Here is a 21,850-nt window from a genome sequence, read left to right as displayed (position 1 = left end):
ATCTCATGCATTTTCATCAGTGTTCAAAGAAAATGATTAACATGTGATTGGATGGGATGGAACGAGACATCACAGAACAGGCTGAGTGAAGCTGAAGGCTGTTCTAAAGAGCAGAAAAAAAGGAACAGCACATGTGGCACTATATGAGAATTACCTATGTGGGCAATTTGTGTGACCTCTGGTAAAAAAAAAAAAATCATGTAAACACGTATAATTTTTTCATTTACTCATTGCTTTACCATTAATTTTGATATTTAATGGACTGTTTTAGCACACGTCATTCATCACCTGTGGTAGAGCTTGCATGAGTGTAAATAAAAATATTCATGATTTTCAGCATGAATATTCTATGAACATAGGCCTATTTGCTGTTATCTTTCACACCTTGTTTTAACAGTGCAAAAGGCCCCAAAAAAGACAAGTTTATTAGATAAAATATCTGCACTGTTATAATCAGAAACCAAATAATGTAAATTCAACAAAAGTTATATTGCAATTCTAAAAAAATGACCAGTTGACACTGGCTTAAAATCACTGTAAAGTTAACATAAGTGAATTGTTAAAGTGTCAATCACAGTGATGTAAAATAATAAAAATAATAATGTATGCAAATTTAAAAGTTTTATGATCATGCAAAGCTATAAATTATAATATCAATATAAAATAAGATTTGACTGCTTTGTTTGACCGTTTTAACTGCTTGAGATGTCTGTCAAATTTAACACGACACGTGGATTTAACAACTTCTGTAAAATATATAAAAAAAAATGTTGGGGGAGGTTATTTACAGAAGCTTATTTTAGCAAGAATGTCCAGTATACTCCCACATTACAGAGTCCCATACAATGGTGCATTTCTAGCTTCTGTCCGCCAGCGAGAGCGCGTTTATGGGCAGGGCTTTTTGAATGAATCGACTGTAAACTAACGTTACACGCTTGATTCATACAGGCAGAGAGCAGACGGTCCATTTCTGGGCGAGCGTATTTGTTCTCTGAGCTCGAGGCAGAAGTAAAGCGATAAAATGATCATCATCATTGAAGATCAGGTAAGAACGATAGCTTGATTCAACAGAGCTTCATTTAAAAATGAATTCTACCAAAAAATAAGCAAATTCACGCGGTATGACTAGGGATGACACGTTTTGCTGACTAACAGCACGAGAGCCTTTAGCTGCCCACCAAACCGATTTCAATTAAGTTTGTCGAAAATGTAACAGCCCTTTGTAAGAATTCACAAAGTATTACCAAATGATACAATTAAATATGCTAGTTCAGGTTGTTAAAAATATAGTTAACTTAACGTTACTTAGCCTATCTGCTAACCGGCTCTTCACACCAGCTAATGTCGAACGTTACCTAGCCACAACAACAGCCGAAAGCTAAAAATGATAAAAGCCCCCCCCCCCAAATGCCACTCTCATATCACTGTCTTATTCGCTTTCCCAATAGTTTTGTTGTAAAATTATGAACCAATCCACGTGAAATAACGGCAGCTGGCAAGCCACTACGTTACACAACTTCCTGCTTATGACAACGCAACGTCGTCTCATCCTACCGTTAAAAAAAACGTGTTCCCATAGACGGTTTTTACTTGAATAACTAATATATCACACTCTGACTCCTGTATCATTTTGTTTATTTCTGTGATCGCGGCCTGATGAGACGAAGCGCGCCATCAAATCACGTGGGTTGGACTCTTGCGAGTTTTTTTTTTTCTTCTTCTTCTTTTTTTTTTATAATTTGCCGCAGTGAAAGAGGCAAGACTGTATACAAGGACATCATTAACTGTCATCATGTTGACTTCCTCTTACTATTTGTTTGAATTTATGCAAAGGCACCATGTGGTTTAATTACGCCTGTTACTGATAAATAGCCTAATTTTAAGGTTACAAAATATTGACAGGCGGTCTACCATTGTGGTTTCTGTGTTGTAACTAGAGGGCATGTGGTCAGTATATACATATACCAATTTAATTATAGCCTATAAATAGCAAATGAGATGCACAAAATACGCATTTAAGCATTAGTAACTATATTCCTTTTAAATAACAGTTCTATAAACAAGCAAATAATTAATTATTGACAAAAATGTAGCCATTTAGTTTATTTCTTCTCCACTAATGAAAATTCTAAAAGCAGACAAAGCATCAAGCTTTGTGCATCATCAAGCAACAGACTAATGAAAGCTGGTCTGGAACAGCATGTGAGTGGAGTGGCTGGTTTTACTCCACAGTTTGGAATGATGTAAAGGCAGATAACAAGGTTCACGTAATCATGACTTTGTAATTTATTACAAACATGTTGTTGCCTGTATAAAAATAAGGGTCCACAGTGACATTGTCTTGTTTTTAAAAATAGCTCTTTATGGTATTGGTGACAGAATATGAAATCCAGCATTGACTTGTGTTCACAGGACGGCTTTGACAAAGCTCTGGCTGAGGCTGGTGATAAGCTTATAGTGGTTGACTTTACAGCCACGTGGTGTGGGCCTTGTCAGAGCATTGCACCTTTTTTCAAAGTAAGTAACCTTTGTTTTTTTGCATCTGAATCACTATATTCATTGGGTTCTTGGAATTAACTTATTTGACTCGCTTGTAGGGTCTGTCTGAAAATCCTTCCTATGCTAATGTGGTCTTCCTCAAAGTGGACGTGGATGATGCACAGGTGAGTTTTCTATTGGAGTTTTTTTGTTAGAGCTGTAGTGTTAGGCTTTAAAATAATTAATGCCAACTCATGTCACATAATTTGCTGCACCAATACAAAACTGTATTATGCATCTGCAAACTTAGTAGGACTACTTTATTTTGATAATTGGTCAAAAAATGTATCTGTTAAATCGGATTATGTTGCATAGAACTGAATGAAGAATAATATATTGATATTAATATATTTATATATAATATTATTTTAATATAGGCCTATTTTCTGTCTAATATTTGTTACTTTAAATTAAAGTGTTATTTTATTTTAGTGGCTTGTAATTTTTTTAATATCACATTATTAAATAATTGTATTCAATTAAAGAAGTCTTATAATAATACAATTATACAAACAAAAATTTTAAAATAAGGAATTACATGTTTTAAATCAGTTTTGGTTTTGGTTTTTGGCCAAGTGCATCCAGAATTTTCGGTTTTGGCCCAGAATTTTAATTTTGGTGGATCCCTATTTGAAACACAAATTAAGATTTTTTTAATTAAATGTGTGAGATTTCTGTCCTTCTATTGAAAGTCTATTCACCCAAAACTCTGATGCTTCAAAACATTAATAAATAAAAATTTGTAACATAAATTCATATGAATCGTGCGTTTTAATCCAAGTCTTCTGTTGTCAATAATGTTAGAGCTTCCCTTGACCTTATTTGAGTTCCCTATGTATGTTTGCGGATCAATGTTTATTTGTGAATATAAGCCTAAATTAAATCTGTTCAATATATAAAGCAATCGTGTCTCTTCAGAAAACTTGGATTAAAGCACTTGATTCATGTGGATTTCTTTTCAGATCTCTTTATGAACGTTTTGAAGTGTCAGAGTTTCGAGTGAAAAGTCAGTAGAGAGACCGAAATCTCTCAGATTTAAAAATAATAATATCTTCGTTTGTGTTCCGAACGAAAGTCTTATGGGTTTGGAATGACACATGAGGTAGAGTAGGCCTAAAATAGCCATGTTTCTATCCAAAGTTGCAAATTTGACCAAAATTGGAATATCGCATTTGCTAATAAAGCACAGCTTCCATCCAGTGAGACAAAGAGGAGAAAATCGTCACTTCCTGATAAATTGCCAAATATCACTAAATGTAAGTGTAATGTAAATGTCTTTTTCCATATATTATAAATGACTTATGCATCAGACTGTGAACGCAATAAACGCAGTCAGAGGTGGTGGATGCCTGCTGTCTGGGAACGCAGTCGTGTAACGTGTATTTGTTGGTTAAAACTAGTCAGAATTTCTTGTAAAGCTTTTTCTTTCATGAATCTTATTGTTTATTCTACTGCAACCATAGTTGCTCATAGTGTTTAGGCCCAAATCCCTTTGGATAAAAGAAATGCTCTCGTCACCTAACCTTTTTCTTTTGTAACATAGTTGGGAAAATATTTGCTGTGTAGTCATAGGTATTGTATGTGCAATATAATGTGAAATTTCTGTATAGGGAAGTACCTGTAACAGTCACATCGGCAGAAAAAACGTATTTTTTGCTGTTTTAATACATGAAATACACCTATAGAGGGTAGCAGAATTAGAATAATGTATGAAATGGTGTGGTTACATTTCAGTCACACTTTTGTTTTTGCTTTCATTACTTGCTCTGAATGTCCCCCGCAAGTCTCATTAGCTCAAAGCATTAGAATGAGAGCAATAAAAAGTCCTAAGCAATATAAAAGTTACATTCTGTGTTTTTCAGGATGTAGCCCAGTCTTGTGAGATCAAATGTATGCCAACATTCCACTTCTACAAGAACGGGAAGAAGGTTAGTTCTGTTGTCTTTCCTGAGTGCTACATAAAACTTTTAATTGAACTAATATTAGTCACATATCAACCGTAAAAAGTTACAGATATGTCTTTATGAATATGCATGTAGTGTTTAATTTATTTCCAGTTATTGTTTGGATGATTTAATCACTTGTTTTCTGTTGTAGCTGGATGATTTCTCGGGGTCCAACCAGGCTAAACTGGAAGAGATGGTGAACCAATACAAAAACTAAGCCTGATTTGACATTCATAAATGTTTCCTGTGCAGCCCAAGCTCAAATTTCACTTACAATAACTGCTCACTTGTTTTATTCATCAAGGGAGTTTAATTTTCTAATCGTTTTACGATTTTAGCGGAATCTGCCTTACAAAATTTGTCAACCATTTCCATAATGAATGATTACCTCTGTATGTCTATGTGTTCACACGTAACTCTTATTAAATGTCTTTTTTTTTTTTTTTCAAAATCAATAAACGCAATTATTAAATAAATAATCTTATGGACAATGTTGTTTTTGTTCTTCAGAAGTTTTCAAATTAATCTTGCCGGGGAAGTGTATTTCTGCACCACTAGCTAGTTTATTGTCCCAGGCCATGATGTGATGGATGCCTGTTGTTTGCTTGTTCTATTCATGCCTTGTAATTTTAAAGGTTTCTCAATCTTTGTCCAAAGTAATTTTTGTAGCTGCATAAATTGCTAGTGGCCTGCTTACAACATCAGCTCTAAGTTTTGTGTCTGCATGGTGATTACAATAATGCGATCCAAAGCAGTTCATCTTTTTCTTCGCCAAGGAGATCTTATAAGCCAAGCATTGGCACCCTTACATCCTGATAAACAGGTAATACAGAGAGTGGCTGTGTGCGTAACTTGAACCAATCTTAACCCTAATCTCTAACTTGCATCAACCTTGACCGTAATCAACCTTGATCTCTTCTCAAACATTGTATGAGTAGTTCCACCATTATTTTTTTGCTTTATGAGTCTGTTGCAAAATATTGTTTATCAATAGCTTTTCCATATATAGATTATGGTGTAGCATCAAGTCAACAGTTTGCCCCCCAGCCATTTAGCAGTCACGCTTTTGCTTTATTTCATACCAGACCATTTTGTATTCTTCATCTGGTTTTAGGGTTATTAAAAACATTCGCACAAGAGGCAGGCATCATTGGGCAAGCTTAGAGCATGTACTATTACTTTTTATTTGTTCTCTCTCTAATTTCTCCTTGTTGCTGGAGGGCTTAACTGAACCCCTGCTACCTCCAGTAGCATTTGTCAGTTTACTTAATTGTGATAGTATGGGTTGATTCATTTTGTAATGATGACACATGAACGAGTAGCCTAAATATCCTCCATGAATGCAGAGTAATTATTCAATTAAAAACATTTGCTCAAATGCTTTAAAATCTAGATCATAATATCTAAGGACTGAAAGATTAAAGTAAATAAATAATTAATTTCACATTTATTTGTATAGTGCATTTCACAAAGCATCAGGAACAGGACAGAAAAGAAACATTTAGAAAATGTGGCAGTGGTGTATGTGGATTCAGAGTTGGAGTCATCTGAAGCCCTTGCAAGTGTCGGAGCCATCCCTTTACACGTGTTGGGGCATCTGAAATCTTCATAAGAGGCTTGATCTAAACTGGAGCTGGCGTAATGTCTAGTAATGGGCATCCCAGTGTAGAAAGAGATAAGCAAACGGAAAATAATTAGAACTTTATAGGTAACTAGCGTAGAGATGATAAAATTAGGATCATATTTTCTTGACCTGGTAAGAAAGCTGGTAAGACCTGAAAGCTGCTTTTTTTACCAATTGTAGCTTGTTTATTGAGGATGCAGGACAACCTTTTGACTTATAAGGACTGTCCGGCCTGTCCTGGTTTTGGAGGCATGTTCCTGGGGCAGCATGGAGTCCTGGAACAAATCTGTAACGTTATAACCCTAGTGAATAAATAAATAAATAAATACTTTATTGTATTTGAAATACATTCCCTTTTTCAATAGTGCATTGCAAATATACTTTTATATATATATATTTTTTTTTTTTACTATCTTGAAATATATTAAAAGTATATTAGCATCATGCTTTAATCTATTTTCACAATACAACTTTTAACACACTTTAAAATATTTGTACTTTAGTATATTTTCAAAAAATATATTTTAGAAAAATATAGCCTACTTGAAGTGAAAATTCAGTTTATTTTTGTATTTTTTAAAAGTGTATTTATTTGCACTTCATTAAAAACGTATAGGTATATAGGTTTAGGTATATTTTAACTGTGTGCTGGAAATGATCATCTATCTATAAATTACAGGAACGTCTGTCTGTCTCTCTCTCTCTGTGTGTGTGTGTGTGTGTGTGTGTGTGTGTGTGTGTGTCTATTATTTGCATATCTCTCAAACCATTAGTCCGATGGATTTCAAACTTGACAGGTGTCTTGCTACGGGCAGTGACTTGGCAGTGCAGTGTTTGGTCACCATTGTGGTGACCAGTGTTTCCTTTAGTTGGGCAGTTTGACTCTTGGCTTTTATTGCAAGTTTGTGGTTTTTGTAACAGTTTTTACCAAAACATGTAATTTGTTACAAAGAAAGCCAGAAACAAAGATGAGCAGGTGATACAGTTTTCGACAACAAAAAGTAGAATGAGGCACTTATCTCATCACTGTCCAAAAGTGGTTATTTGAAGTTAATAGATTATATTCGTTAACAATTCTCTCTTGCCACAGATCAGACTTTCTTTGGTTTTTAAAATACATTATGGTGAATTATTTTATTTTTTTAAAGACACAGACATCAATAATCAGCATATGAATCTCAACAATGGTGACATGCTTCATGCCACAATGCATGCTGGGGGCCACATAATAGCTCCCAGGATGCATTGCGGCATGAAACATGTCACCATTGTTGAGATTCAAAAGCTGATTCTTGACGTCTGTGTCTTAAAAAATAAATAGGCAAGGCAAGTTTATTTATATAGCACATTTCATACACAATGGCAATTCAAAGTGTTTTACATAGAAGAAATTGAAATAATAAAAAGAAATACGAATAATTAAAACAATTTAGAAAAATAAAATAAAATACAGTACAGTACGAACAGTCGTACGAACAGTGGCACAGTGCTCATTCAGTAAATGCGTAGCTAAACAGAAGTGTTTTGAGTTTGGATTTGAATGTGACCACTGTAGGAGCACATCTGATCTCTTCTGGAAGCTGGTTCCAGCTGCGGCTGGCATAATAGCTAAAAGCGGACTCGCCATGTTTAGAGTGTACCCTTGGTATTTCTAGCTGATATGATCCTAATGATCTGAGTGATCTGTTGGGTTTATATTCAGTGAGCATATCTGCAATGTATTGAGGTCCTAGGCCATTGAATGATTTATATAGTATTATTACTGGTATAATACCAGTAATAATACTTTAAAATCAATCCTAAATCTAACTGTGAGCCAGTGTAAAGACCCGAGGACTGGTGTGATATGTTCATATTTCCTGGTTCTGCTCAGAATCCTGGCGGCAGCGTTCTGTATGAGCTGCAACTGTCTTATCGTCTTTTTGGGAAGGCCAGTGAGGAGTCCATTACAATAATCCACCCTGCTGGTTATGAAAGCATGAACAAGTTTCTCTAAACAAAGGAAACAAAGCATCTAATTCTTGCAATATTTTTCAGATGATAGTATGCTGATTTAGTTATTGCTTTGACATGACTACTGAAACTAAGGTCTGACTCTAGTGTCACACCAAGATTCCTGACTTGATTTTTAGATGTTTGACCCCTAGAGTGAAGGTATGCGTTCACCTTGAGAACTTCATCTTTGTTTCCAAATGCAATGACTTCAGTTTTGTCTTTGTTTTACTGAAGAAAGTTTTGGCACATCCAACTGTTGACTTCATAAATAAATAAATACCCATTATGTATTTTAAAAATAAAAAATTGAATGTCCAATATGTGGCAATAGAGTATTGTTGGTGAATATAATCTATTAACATCAAAAAGCCACTTTGGAAAAGTGATGATATAGGTGCATTATTCAATTTTGTTGTTGTTGAAAACTAGATCACCTGATCATTTTTGCTTCTGGTTTTCTTTGCAACAAATTACGTGTTATGGTAAAAACTGTTGCAAAAACCACAAACTAAAAAAAAGACACCACAATGGTGACCAAACATTTTCAATAAATCATCAACATCTAAACCTCTGTTAATTCTCAATAAGAACTTCTGTAGACGTCTGACAGAAATAAAGTCAGTCTGGTTAGTAATAAGTGAAGCTGGTAATGCTGTTTGTGGAGTTGTTTAATCCTCCTCTGCTGAGATCTTGAGAGATTTAATGTCTTATTTTATCTTCAGTTGATTTCATCTAATGCTGCGTTCACACAGGACGCGAATAGCGCGTCAAATTCTCGCCTGCCGCGTCTAGTTTGACGCTTGACCACTTTGTGTTAATTCGAGTAGTATGAAGCTGCAGACTCGGAGCCTGCTGCATCTACAGTCCCGCACCCAGAGTCCCGCATTCTCAGACCCCTCGTTTTTCGAGACAGCGCCTCCTATCAAATTAGATCGGATAAACATGTGAAGAACTTAAGCCGAAACGTGAGTATCGTCAATTTTATTTAGCGAATCATACCTCAATCGATTTCCTTTTTAATCAAACTACTTTATAGCTCATCGATACACCAACATATGAATAGTCCATTTAATATTTGTAAAGTAGTTTGTAACTAAATTTGAGCCGTTAATGTATGTTTTTTCGCCTTTTTTCCCAGAAAATATTTTGATAGCTTACGTTAGCCTTTAACCTTGGACTTTTGGTAGACAAGCCATTGTAAAAATTTGATTAAAATTCGTTGACATTAAAGTAGACCAATTAAATACATTAAGTGTGTTAATATCAAAGAATGTCATCATTAATTATTTAATCAGATTCACCATTTTACCTTTTTTTTAATTACCGGACCTTTTTTCCTTAAACTATTAAGTTGAATTAATTAATGCCGGAGTAATTATTTTACTTTATATAATTTATGTAGATTACTTAAATTAGTTATTATAAAACGTAGTATTAAAATGAATCAATATTAATTTAACTGATATGAAGTTGTTGCCAGCCATTTCCTCCGTGGCCCTACTTATCACCCTAGGTATGCTTGTAATTTGCATTTGCAAAAAAATATTATTTATTATTACACAATATTTTTGACAATGGCATTCATCTTTTATTTTAGTGAAGTCGAGGAATTTGACAGAGCGATTCCAAAAAGAAGGAACATTCGCCTACCAGAAATTATTTTACCTCATGCATTTACATTTTACATTTATTCATTTAGCAGACGCGCTTTTATCCAAAGCGACTTATAAATGAGGAGTTTTTTTTTTTAATGCAACTGAAGACGAAAAGTAAAGTCACCAACACAATTCTTTCCTTTTTTCTTTCCTTTGTCCTGTTTACAGCAAGATGATGCTTAGGTGATCGTTAAATAAAGTACAGAATTGTTTATTATTGGTGTTTTGTCTATTCTTATTTGAGTTTTGCTTCGCATTCAAAATATCAAAAAAACAGGTTTTGTAATCTTAGCATGGTATAATGTTAATTAGACCATTATTGAACTGAAAGAAAAATTGGAATTTGAATAAAAAAAAAAAAACATTGTAGCAATACAGTATAATATCACATAATATTTTTCAGAAGATAGTTCAATATGCAATTGCGACTTTATTTCTCAGAATTGCGACTTTATATCTCGCAATTCTGAGAAAAAGTCACAACTCTGACTTGATATATTGCAATTGTGAGAAAAAAAATCAGAATTGTGAGATAAAAAGTCGCAATTATTATTATTTATTTATTTATTATTCAGTGGCGGAGTCAAGCTTCCATAGTAATTGTATCCCTTCCATCAGTAATTTTCTTTCAATTACACCCACGCTCAAAAAATAACTACTGGGTCATTTGTTAGTCAGAGAACACAATGAGTTTTTTTTTTTGGCACATGCATTAAGCAGGGAACACAAATATTTATTTGGATAACTTTAAATAAAACGAGACCGTATTGCATCCTATTGTTTTCAATGGCATTTGGATAAGGGTGTTATACGATTTTCCGAACAGCAGGAGGCGCTGTCTCGAAAAATGAGGGGTCTGAGAATGCGGGACTCTGGGTGCGGGACTGTAGATGCAGGCTCCGAGTCTGCAGCTTCATAATTGGTTAATTCGCGTGTCTAACGCGCGTAAAAACAAAAGTTTGAACAGAAATTTACGCGCGTCAGAGGTGAAAGTTTTGGCGGCCATCTTTTTTAGATGTTTATCGAGCATTAGCGTTAGCATTAATCGAGAGAGTCACCGCTCGTATATGCTCTGGAGAGCAGAAACAGCTGCGTAGGGGACATCGTCGGTGTACTCGGATCCACCAGACCCTCCGGAGGGTTTCAGGAGTTTCACAATTTTCTCCAGGAGCTAGGTTTGGTGGACATAACGGTGAGGACGCTGACGAGGACAGCGTAGGCCGTATAAGGCCTCGGCCTCGAGTGGTCGCTGCCTGTCGAGCCCGTGCTCTACAGCCCGGCGCGAGGTTCACCCTCGCCCGCACCCACCTAATCTGTCATTTATTTTTGTTTTGATAATAAATGGAGCCAGCCTCCAAAAGTGAAACCTGTCCTGTGATTTTTGTTTTTATACACTAAATTGTGTTTGTTGTCTTTACATTAGAATAATAATGTTTCATATAATCTAGAATAGATATGGAATAAATAGCATTCAATAATGAGTATCTCTCATATATTGAAATCGAGTTTTTATGTGAAAGATTTGCTTTGTTGCGCATTTTAGTCATATTACAAAATAATTTATTGAGGCCAAACATAAAATAACATTATAAACTGTCACTTCACCACGTGACAGCAGCAAGCAGGCTCCTGATTGGTTATCGCGGCGCGAATTCACGCAGAAGTTCAGATTTTTCAACTCGGGCGGCAGACGCGAATTCGCATCAAACCCGGGAATGCACAAATAGCACTAATAAAATCATTCGCGCGTAACGCGCTTAACGCGCCAGACGCTCAATTCGCGCTATTCGCGTGAACTTGACGCGCGAATGAGGCGTATTCGCGTCTACCGCGCCGCGCTCTACGCCTCATTCGCGCCGCAGGAATTTTTTACGCGCGTAACGCGTCTTTGCATTGACTTAACATTGAAATCACTCGCGCCTGACGCGCTATTCGCGTCCGGTGTGAACGCACCATTAGGCTGTGGCTGGAAGTCAGTTTTAGGGCGTTTTTCCACTGGGTTCGTTTGCTGCGGTCCATTGGTCTGGTTTCACACTCAATTAGTTGTATCGAACCCAGGTGCGTTTGCAGTGATCTTACGTCATCGCAAACGCACACGGAAAACACATGGAGAATACAACTCGACTGAGCATAGCTGTAATTTGTCTGTTTTTTTGGTGCTATTATGCGCAACATAGTGAGAGACAACTACGTTTATGTTCATTACATGGTGTAATTCAGCACATATCCAGGGGACGCCGTGTTTCACAACGTTCCCCTGCCACTCATGGTTGTCGTGTGTGAGGAAACAATGATATCGACAGTGATACGCATGCGCGGGATACTATACTTCCTGAACAAGCGCGCACCCGAGTCCGTGTTGCTTGCACATTAACGCGAACCGCGCCACGGTTCGGGAGCAACCGAGCTCAGACCACCTCCTCCAGGTAGTCTCGGGTTCGGTACTCTAGTGCGCACCCGGGTCCGATGACAGCGTTCACATTAGCGATTTTTCATGCGAACCGTGCCCCGGTCCGCACTAAACTGCCAGTGTGAAAGCGCCCTTAGTTCTCTTTTTCTCTGTTCTTATTGAATCTCTTTCATTCAGTGATTCTGCTTGTTGACAGCAGGTGTTCATCATTAATGCCCAATCATCACTTAATTAATCACTTAAGTATCTCATTAACTTTAACTCTGATTCAGAGTTATTTTAACTCTCTGTAGAGAGGGACTGTACTGTCCTCCAATTGGTGTTCTTAACCAAAATTAGACAGCCAGCCAAACTCCAGTCATGAAAAACATGAGAGTCAGAATATAGCTTCTTAGCTCCGTTTAATAAAGACTCTTGTTGAGCATGAAGACATGAACAAAGGAGTGAAACTGAAAACAAGCAGAAAAAATACACTAAGGTGAAATTGTCACTCGTACAGATACTAATAAGGCTTAATTACAATTAAATGTCTCAGTAAACAATCAGTTCACGAAATGAAATCAAAGATTTATACCCATATATGTTTCAAATCAACATGAAATCAGCACAAATCTATTATTAGAAATAATGTTAAACAGAAAATATATAAACAACTTACAGGCAGTTCTTGCTAAGGAGAAATCGAAACGTAACAGGATTATTGCAGCTGGAACAATCTTCACCATGTGCTTTTTGAAACTAAACTTCCTGATTCAGCCTGCAATACCAAACTTGACCGCTAGAGGTCCTAATTGTTCTAGCAAGGACAATACCCAAAGGGCAGAACAGGGACCAAATGTTCTCTGAGCAGAGTTAATTTAACTCTTAAAATAATGAAACTGTTTGCTCAAGCGTAGCGTTTTCTTTGAGTTCACTGTGTAGCCTGCTCCCTGAATCGTCGCGCTTATTCATTTGTGGATGTTAACTGAATCTGTAAGTCAGCTACACTGTTTACTTCTGAATATTATATTTTATTCTGGTGCGCTTAATGTTATCGCCACTGTGTAATAGTAGCCTATGCTATTCACCAACTAAACATATCCTATTCAAAGCGTTCACAGTCTCTTTCACAGCCATTATTTGTAGTAGCAGCCTATTCACAAACTGTTTGCTCAAGCGAGCGTTTTCTCCGAGTTCACTGTGTAGCCTGCTCCCTGAATTGTGTAGTTCAATTTTCCATATTTATTGTATGTCATTATGTCAGTATCAGTGGTTTCTACCATGCACAAATAAAAATGTCACTGAACTTTTGCTGTGTAATTGTAACAATGAGCACTCAAACACACTAAACCAACAATTACTAAAAACACACACAAAAACTGATTTTGCACGGGCACTGCACTAGTTGTAACAATGAATTGAAAGTATACTTTAAAAATACATTTAATAATAGTATTTTGTACAAAAACTAGCTGACTATTATTTGTTTATTAATGTGAATTTGTTATTAAAGACAAAGTGTGCAATTTGTAATATTTGAAATAAGCCAAAGGTATTACTGAGGATAAACGTTTTACTCAAATATAATACGCTTATGGCTGATAGCCTCGTGGGCAAGTGCGCCGACATGTAGTGCCGTTGTGCTTCGGGCGACCCGAGTTCGAGTCCCGGCTCGTGGACCTTTTCCGATCCTGTCCCCCCTCTCTCACTCCTACCTCATTTCCTGTCTAGCTAATGTCCAATCCTAATAAAAAAGATGTATATAAATACACTATATATATTGCTTGCATGTTTCAAAGACACTCGTAATGAATTTGCAATGTACTTGTAACACAAATAAAGTACACTTTAATATCACTAATCAAGCATGTAATTAGTCCCTACACAGGCATATACTTAAAGTATACTAAGTATACTTGAAGTTGTTCCAATTTAGCACACTAAATACACTTAAAGTTATGCTTTACTACAATTTAATTACAACTAAAATATACTTAGTACAAAATAAGCTGCTTCAAAATAGCACACTTCAAGTTAACTAATCATTAACACACTTGAAGTATACTAAATTGGTCTGGCTGCAAGTATACTTAGCATTTTTTTTTTTTCAGAACCCAAACCCAACCTTAACCTTACCCTTAAACTGGACGGAAATTTTAAAGTGCTAACTATGGTGTACACATGCCCATAACCCAGTCCTAATGGTGCGTTCACACCGGACGCGAATAGCGCGTCAAGCCCAATTTATACTTCTGCGTCGAACTAAAGGCCAATTTATACTTCTGCGTCGAGTGTACGCCATAGTGTACGTCGTAGGCTACGCACGTAGGCGACGCCGTCGTGAGCATTTATACTTCTGCGAATGTCTGTGTTGCTCTGCAGTTACACCGCCGAAACGCTAGTTGGCGCGGGTGGGTTTTAATGTTCCACTGTGTTTACATTCCTCGCGGCTGTTTTGAGTTTAGGTTTCTACGAGCAATGGCGACTGAAGGAGTCATACAGATGGCTGTATTTCCGCACTTCTTCAAGCAATCTCTCGGTCACTTGGTCTATTTCCATGGCTCTTCACTGATCTTCGGAATTTAAAAATGGCGGGCGGGCGATGCAGAGTGCAGAAGATCATTCCGGAAATGCGTAGGAGGAAACGCGATGCTATCCAGCCGACCAATCACAGATCTTGCGGTCCGCGTCGCCGCGACGCGTAGTTACATTTTTGAGGAGGTGCGCGTCAGGGTACGGCGAAGGGTACGACGTATGGTACACGTCAATGCGTATGCTACGCCGTACCTTCTACGCGCACCCGACGCAGAAGTATAAATTGGCCTTAACGCCGTAGCTACGTCGTAGGCTGTGTGTAGCGCGCGTACCCTTCGGCGAACCCTGACGTGCACCTCTCCAAAAATGTAACAACGCGTCAACTCTACGCGGATGCAAGCGCTGTGATTGGTCTGCTAGGACCCCTCCCTCGGGTTTCACATGCTCCCTCTGCAAGTGTAATTGTGCGTCAACGCGTACAACGACGCAGAAGTATAAATGAAAACCAACGCGTTGTCTACAGCGTAGAGGCTCCAGCGTAGGTCCGACGCAGAAGTATTGGGCTTCAGGCGCGAGTGATTTCAATGTTAAGTCAATGCAAAGACGCGTTACGCGCGCAAAAACTTCCTGCGGCGCGAATGAGGCGTAGAGCGCGGTGCGGTAGACGCGAATACGCCTCATTCGCGCGTCAAGTTCGCGCGAATAGAGCGTCTGGCGCGTTACGCGCAAATTATTTTATTAGTGCTTTTTGTGCATTCACGCGTTTGACGCGAAATCGCGTCTGCCGCCCGAGTTGAAAAATCTGAACTTCTGCGTCAATTCGCGCCGCATTAACCAATCAGGAGCCTGCTTGCTGCTGTCACGTGGTGAAGTGACAGTTTATATTGTTATTTTATGTTTGGCCTCAATAAATTATTTTGTAATATGACTAAAATGCACAACAATAAAGCAAATCTTTCACATAAAAACTCGATTTCAATATATGAGAGATACTCATTTTGTATTGAATGCTATTTATTCCATATCTATTCTAGATTATATGAAAGAGTATTAATCTAATGTAAAGACAAAAAACACAATTTAGTGTATACAAACTAAAAAAAAAATCACAGGACAGGTTTCACTTTTGGAGGCTGGCTCCATTTATTATCAAAACAAAAATAAATGACAGATTAGGTGGGTGCGGGTGAGGGTGAACCTCTCGCCGGGCTGTACAGCGCGGGCTCGTCAGGCAGCGACCACTCGAGGCCGAGGCCTTATACGGCCTACGCTGTCCTCGTCAGCGTCCTCACCGTTAGGCCCACCAAACCTAGCTCCTGGAGCAAATTGTGAAACTCCTGAAACCCTCCGGAGGGTCTGGTGGACCCGAGTACAGCGACGATGTCCCCTACGCAGCTGTTTCTGCTCTCCAGAGCATATACGAGCGGTGACTCTCTCGATTAATGCTAATGCTAATGCTCGATAAACATCTAAAAAAGATGGCTGCCAACGGGTTTCGAAACTTTCGCCTCTGACGCGCGTAAATTTCGCTTCAAACTTTTGTTTTTACACGCATCAATTTCGCTCTTGACGCGCGAATTAACACAAAGTGGTCAAGCGTATAACTAGACGCGGCAGGCGCGAATTTGACGCGCTATTCGCGTCCGGTTTGAACGCACAGTAAGCCCAATCCTAACACCTGATTGGTGGTAGAAATAGCTATTATTTCAGTACCTACAGGGACCAGGATCCTTAATAACAGCAGGAATGAAGCCAGTCTTCATTCCAGCACAAACTATCTATTTACAAAAAGCAGATAGCATTATGCATGTGCTAGCATTCTTTCTTTTTTTGCTTCCTTTTTCCTCTATTCTCATTTAGCATTATGCCTATCTCTTTATTTTAGGTTTAGATCGCAGTCTGGGTGGATTCTTTTTGTAGATATGTTACTTGGGTCATTAGTGATCTATTACAATTTATTTATTTTTATTTTTATTTTTATTGGAAGCATATAATGATGCTTAAAATGGAAACAGGTTGTCTTTAAATTTGAGCATTTATGCAATCACTTAAGTTAATTTGCGGGTGGGATATGTCCCCACACCACTTATTGCCAGAGCCGATATTGTCCCCACTACTTTTCTCACTGCACGGATGTAGGCCTACATGTACCTAATTCAAAAGAAACGTCTCCATTTGCTTAGCAATTCGTTCGTTCGTAAGAGCTGGCGCTCGAATGTTGTTTTTGAAATCATGGTGAGTGCTTGTTGCCGATGTTATCAGTTGCGGAAGTGAACTGTGCTTCCTTGGCGCTCGTGCACAGAGTCTCTCTTCACATATATGTAGTGCTTATCGCTGTTGCGGAGACTTTCTATTCGTTCCGGTGAAATCACTAAACAAAACGCACACAAACGTGTCCCTGCTCTTGATATACACTGATAAACAACTTTGGTTGTAATGAGAGGGGATAAATATAGGCCCTATATATTAGAGGCCACATTAGAACCCAGAACCTCTGGCATACTTATCAACAATTCTACCACCAATCCTTTAGGACACACAAAAATATTTAAGACTAACAATATTGTATTATTGTTATAATAACCGGTGCCGGTGACCGCTCCTGAACCCTCTGCCTGCCCTGTTATGGCCAAGGAGGCCACATTTGAGCTCTCTGTATATCGTGGCATGACCACGGAGGTCATCCTTGAACCCTAGATCTGTCCTGACATGACCACAGAGGTTGTTTCTGAATCCTATGTCTGCCATGACACGACCACGGAGGTTGTTCCTGAACTCTATGTCTGCATTGACACAGGACAGAGGCCGTCAATTAACTCTCTGTCTGCTCTGACATGGTCATAGAGGCCTTTTGTGAACCCTCCATGCTTCCTGTTACAGCCACAGAGACCGTTTTAACCTCTTTCTGTCTGTTTTAGCTCAGTCGTGGTAGTCTCCAGGTCCACCTGCTCTGTCGTGGTTTTCTTCTGCACCACCATGGGTGGTACCCAGTTCAGCCTAATCCGCCGTGGTGGTCTACAATTCTGCCTGATCTGTCGTGGTTTTCTTCTGCGCCACCATGGGTGGTACCCAGATCAGCCTAATCCGCCGTGGTGGTCTACAATTCTGCCTGATCTGCCATGGTGGTCTTTAGCTCCGCCTGCTCTGCCTTGGTGTTTCCAAGCTCCATCTGCACCGCCCATGGTGGTCACCAGTTCCTCCTGCTCCGCCATGGTGGTCTTCATCTCCATCTGCTCTGCCATGGCTTCCCGATCCACATCAGTGTCCAGTCCTGCTTCCTCTCCATAGGCCTAGCCCTCCTTCCCTCCCCCTGATCCGTCTCAACTCCACCAACCTCCTGGACTTTTGTTTGTTTTTGGAGCATCTGGAATCCGCCCCTTTATGTGGGGGGCTCTGTCATGATCTCTGTGTTTGTCTTTGGGCTTTTGTTTCACTTCCTGTCTCATGCCATAGTTGTAGTTTTGTAGTTTTTCACCTTGATTGTTTCCACAGGTGTTTGTGTTCCCCTTGTTTCCTTGTTAGCCTCATGTGTATATATAGCCCTTGTGTTTCTCTTGTTCTTTGTCAGTCATTGTTTTGGTATGGTTGGTTGTGTTGTATCTTCCTCATGGTTCTTAGTTCTCTGGATTCTTTGTGTTCTGTGTCTACCAGTCTGTTACAACCCTGGCTCTAGGGAAGCAACATTAAGGACACAAAGACCAACGTCTGCCAAATCAAAAGTAAAGTTGTTTAAATTATAAAAGGAAAATGAGACTGTAGAGATGACAACACTGCTATTGGCTGCGAGACCAGAGAGAGAGAGAGAATGAGCATGTGTCCTGGATTTAAAATGGCTCCCTTCAGGTGACACCAATTAACCGGTTAATTGCAGGTGAGCTACCAGACAAAACACAGGTTAGAAAACTTCCCACATAACACTCCCACCCTTAAAATGTTGCTATAGGACAACCGAATGCAACACCAACATGTAAAGGAAAATGTAAACTAGTGCAGACACTTGCTTCACTTCACTGGTTCACTGGTTCACTTTTGAGAAGGCATCTGCCAAAACATTATCCTTTCCAGAAATGTGACAAACTTTAAGATCATGACCCTGCAAAAAACAAACTCCATCACATTAAACGCTGGTTGGAATTTCTCATGCTGTCGAGAAAAACTATAGGATTATGATCAGTGTACACAATAAGTGGAACACTGTATGAAACGTACACATCGTAATGATTCAGAGCATGAATAAAGACCAAGTCTTCCTTCTCAATTGTAGAATAGTGCTTCTGATGGATATCAAATTTCTTTGAAAAATACCTGCCTTCAACCTGACAAACATGACATGATCTACAATACTGTGCCACGTCTGACCTCACACCAGGCCAGAATAAATGCCTTAACACACGATCCAAAGTATTCCTGATACCGAAGTGCCCAGACAGACAACGATCATGGGCAAAGATACTGTACAATATGTCAGACCTAGAAACACACTACTCCAGTTATCCTCATTTGACATTTTTTGGATCGGTTCACTTTCGTATCAAAACTCCATCACTGACAAACTAGCCAGAAGCTACATTTGGTAATCTTCATCTGACACTACATCTTCAAACATAGGTTACAGAGTGGGGCCTTGTTTTTGCTCAAGTCTTAACTGCTCACAAGATGGAAACATCTTTCCCAACCCTGACAAGTTCATGTCACCTTGGGCCATGAAATTATCATAACGTGGAATCACAGATTGATTGTTCGAATGTTTATCTTCAACATGCCTCTTTGCCGACATGGCACGAGTAGTTGCACTGACAGAAAACGTTTCTGGGAATGCCTGGGGACAATAAAGATAAAGTAAAGTAGAATAAAGGACACACCATCTATAGGAATCTGGGAACAAAGTGCCACAACAACATCCCCAGAGACTAAATCTGATTGGAGATTAATGCTATGTAAAAGGGATTGACAAATATCCTCCACCAAAACCTTTGACAATTACCTCTGAACCTTGAGCTGAAATTTCAATGAAGGACAAAACATCATGTAAAATAACAGACTGAAAAGCTCCTGTATTTCTCCAGATCTTGATAACTTGCCTTTGTTGAGGGTCAGAAGACAGACACACAAAACCATCAAAAATGATGATGAGCCAACTAAATCACCTTTCTTGCATGGAACACTAGCAACCAAGGATGCTAGAGGAAGACTTGGCACAGGGCTTACAAACGCTACAGTTTTTGCAGATTTCTGTTTCTTACTTAGAGCAGGATAGTCTGCGATTAGATGACCTGATCTCTTATCATAAAAACAAACCCTTTCTGAAATTGATCCATCATCAGTCATCATCTTGCCCCTGAAACTCACCAACATGTACCTTATGGGTTAAAACAAACTCATCTGCCATGATTGCAGCTTGTTCTAAAGTCACTGCCTTCTGCTGACAAATAAACAGACACAACTTCAGGCAGACAGTTTTTAAATTCCTCAAGCAAAATGAGTTGTCTAAGATGTTCCTTACTTTCCATCTTCTGAGATGTACACAACCGATCAAATAGATTCTCCTTCTGTTTTGCAAACTCAACATAAGTGTGGTAAGCAAGTCTGGTACAACTTTGAAAGTGCTGACAGTAAGCTTCAGGAACCAGCTCATATGCCTTCAATATAGATGCTTTAACCTGATCATAATTAGCACTCTTCACAAGGCTTAGAGCAGAATAAGCTTCCAGAGCTTTACCCACCAAAACACTTTGTAAAAACAAAGTCCACACAGTTCTAGGCCACTGCAATAATAACCCTTTGTATTATAATTTGACGAAGTTTTTTATTCATATCAGATACACACTGAATAGGTAACTACACTGAACAAAATTATAAAAGCAACACTTTTGTTTTTGCCCCCATTTTTCATGAGCTGAAGACTTTTTCTATGTACACAAAAGGCCTATTTCTCTCAAATATTGTTCACAAATCTATCTAAATCTGTGTTAGTGACCCAATCAAGGAGGATCAAAAAGGTTGATTTTATAAATAGTATAATATGTATTATAATGTTAATAGTATAATTACTGCAGTATAAAATGTTATTAGAGGTTGCACTGACTAGTCGACTAACCGACTTTAATGCTCTGCCATGGCGCTTTAAGCTTGACATCGACTAGTTCAAAGAAATCTTTGGAGTCCATTTTTACACTCCGTTTCCAACATTTAAAATGACAAATAAATGCATAATCCAAGAGCGCTCCACAAGATATTGATTGGGTGAATGCACGATTTAAACAGCTTATTGTACATGTAAGTTAATCGCCGTTCTATGTGCTGCTACATTATAAAACGCACACACAGACAGTAGCCAGTAGCTTGCATATCTCGTACAGATCGCGCACACACGGAAACATTCAGTAGCGCAGAAATGTATTGTTCTGTGATTTATCAATAAAATAGCTTAGAAACTGAAATATATGTGACACTGGATCACAAAACCAGTCACAGGCATCACGGGTATATTTGTGGCAATAGCCAAAAATACATTGTATGGGTAAAAATTTTCTTTTCTTTTTTTTTTATCAAAATCATTAGGATATTAAGCAAAGATCATGTTCCATGAAAATATTTTGTACATTTCCGTAAAGATAAAAAAACATTTATTTTTGTGAGTGAATACAGCACAATCGCGAACATAAATTAACAACTTTAAAGGCGATTTTCTCAATGTTTACATTTTTTTCGAGCCCTCAGATTCCAGATATTCAAATATTTGTATCTCGGTCAAATAGTGTCCTATCCTAACAAACCATACATCAATGGAAAGTTTATTTATTCAGCTTTCAGATGATGTATAAACCAAAATGTAACCATTAGACTGGTTTTGTGGTCCAGGGTCACAAATTTCTTAGTAACTAAAACCCACAGCTTCATCGTTAGTAGAGAGACGCTGCCAGGTATAATTAATTCACACACGTAATCACTCTCTCTCACAAATGCATTAAATGTAATCTTAACTGTGCTACTTTATCTGTATAGAACAACCAGAAATCTGTGAGAAATATAATAACCCAAAGACAAATTAACTGATAAAAATTAGGTGTTATGTAGGAGCAATAGCCTTGTGGGCAGCGCTGTTTCATAGCTGTGCACAAGTCAACTCGAGTTCGAGATTAAGGTTCAGGCTTATTTGTTCATTAAT

General features: G+C 38.3%; 1 protein-coding gene across 1 annotated transcript; it reads left to right on the top strand.

Annotated features, from left to right (window-relative positions):
* The first annotated feature begins 866 nt into the window (after positions 1 to 866).
* txna (thioredoxin a) lies at positions 867 to 4,963 on the top strand. Its single transcript, XM_082164947.1, has 5 exons — positions 867 to 1,045; positions 2,413 to 2,517; positions 2,598 to 2,663; positions 4,401 to 4,466; positions 4,636 to 4,963. The coding sequence occupies exons 1-5, from the start codon at positions 1,022 to 1,024 to the stop codon at positions 4,699 to 4,701; spliced, it is 327 nt and encodes a 108-aa protein (XP_082021073.1). The 5' UTR covers positions 867 to 1,021; the 3' UTR covers positions 4,702 to 4,963.
* Positions 4,964 to 21,850: the final 16,887 nt, after the last annotated feature.

The sequence above is a fragment of the Leuciscus leuciscus genome, assembly GCF_965113295.1.
Source record: "Leuciscus leuciscus genome assembly, chromosome: 3".
Taxonomy (NCBI): Eukaryota; Metazoa; Chordata; class Actinopteri; order Cypriniformes; family Leuciscidae; genus Leuciscus; species Leuciscus leuciscus.
The sequence above is the reverse complement of the archived record's forward strand: the minus strand, read 5'-3'. Positions and strand labels throughout refer to the sequence as shown.

Coding starts and splice junctions, on each gene's coding strand:
- txna (XM_082164947.1), top strand. CDS start 1,022: ATGATCATCATCATTGAAGATCAG. Junction 1,046..2,412: donor TCATCATCATTGAAGATCAG/GTAAGAACGATA, acceptor TTGTGTTCACAG/GACGGCTTTGACAAAGCTCT. Junction 2,518..2,597: donor GCATTGCACCTTTTTTCAAA/GTAAGTAACCTT, acceptor ACTCGCTTGTAG/GGTCTGTCTGAAAATCCTTC.